The 1,421-nt window shown below is 40.4% G+C and overlaps 1 protein-coding gene across 1 annotated transcript in view; it reads right to left on the bottom strand.

Annotated features, from left to right (window-relative positions):
- Nucleotides 1-1,421, bottom strand: part of UMPS (uridine monophosphate synthetase) — a 13,754-nt gene that overhangs the window by 9,064 nt on the left and 3,269 nt on the right. Inside the window, exon 2 of the mRNA XM_007949417.2 lies at nt 321-992. Coding sequence (XP_007947608.2) covers nt 321-992 — 672 coding nt within the window. The remainder of the gene's footprint in view (nt 1-320; nt 993-1,421) is intronic.

Here is a 1,421-nt window from a genome sequence, read left to right as displayed (position 1 = left end):
GTTTTGAAAGAGTTAATATTCTCCTATTTCCATGGATGGGGTATATAACCCTCGCTAGCTAACGAAGGTATTCTAGAGTGAATGGTTTGGGGTGAGCACACAGAGTGAGTCTATGTGAGAAAAGTCAGAGAGAAGAAGGTAGAGCTGAGAGATGGAGAAAAAGCAAGTCCAGAAGATACCACTTGAGCTCCTGGACCCAACCATACATGAAAGCCTGTTCGACAGCTGGACTTTCTGTTATGTGAGGCAATAAACACATTCCCTTTAGCCAGTTTAAGTTGGGTTTCTGATTCTTGCAGAATTGTGAATAATACACTTACCTTCATATTGCTTTTTTACTGTGTTTCCAATATCTGCAAATTTCCGGTCTTCAAATATCAAAAATTCATGACGTTTTGCCAGAGTTGTCAACTCCTTCATTACATCCAGAGTAAAATCATTCAGAATATCCACATGAGTCTTGAGCATACAGATGCTGGGTCCTAAAGTATCTGCTAGCTGCAAGAGCTCTCGGGCCTCAGAAACATCAGCGGACACACACAGATTGGTCTCCTTCTTTTGCATAAGCCTAAGAAGGCTTGATGCAACTGTGTGGATCCTGGGCAGCTCTGCACGGGCACCAAAGCTGAGTTCTTTGGGTGCTTTCTTTACAGAAGGGAGAGAACTGTTAGGATTAACAGGCACGAAAACATTCTCCTGAATAAATTTCTTCACTTTACCGACCATCTCAGCATCAATTTTTTTCTGCTGCTCAAGAATCTCCAGCATTTTGGACAATGTGCACACTGAGTGGAGACGAATGCCACACGCCTCCAACATCTCCTTGCCTCCCTGCTCTCTGTCAAGGAGCACTATGGCATCTGTGACCTTCAAGCCCTCCTTCTGAAGAACTTCAACTGTTTCCAAAACACTAGATCCACTAGTAACGACATCTTCAATGATCAAACAGGTTTCTCCTGGATTAACAGCTCCTTCTACAAGACGCTTAGTACCTAAAAAAAAAAAAAAAATCTATTGGCTCCAATTTTAATGTTTAAAATATACAAATATGAATTTATGTTCTACGAAAAAATATATGAGTATATGATTTTCTAATATAAAATATGTATCTATATGCTACTCAAGGTCTAGCTTGCACTATTAATTGGGCATGTACTTATGAAGAGATGGATAATCTAAATCTTGTTTTCTGATCATCTATTTTGGAGTTACTTTATCTTTAATTAGGAGCACTGGTGGTTCTGTGGTAAGGCATTCTGGCTGCTAACCAAAGGTCAGTGGTTGGAACTCACCAGCTGCTCCATGGAAGAAAGATTAGGCAATGAAAAAGGTGCTTTCAAAGAACTTAACCTTTTGCTATCCAGTTGACACTGATTCACTGCAACTGACAGGGTAACGTAGAACTGCCCCATGTTGTTGTT

Source organism: Orycteropus afer, unplaced genomic scaffold, assembly GCF_000298275.1.
Source record: "Orycteropus afer afer isolate SDZICR_OR568_19922 unplaced genomic scaffold, OryAfe1.0 scaffold00245, whole genome shotgun sequence".
Taxonomy (NCBI): domain Eukaryota; kingdom Metazoa; phylum Chordata; class Mammalia; order Tubulidentata; family Orycteropodidae; genus Orycteropus; species Orycteropus afer.
Note: the sequence above shows the minus strand (reverse complement) of the source record. Positions and strands in the feature narration are given on the sequence as shown.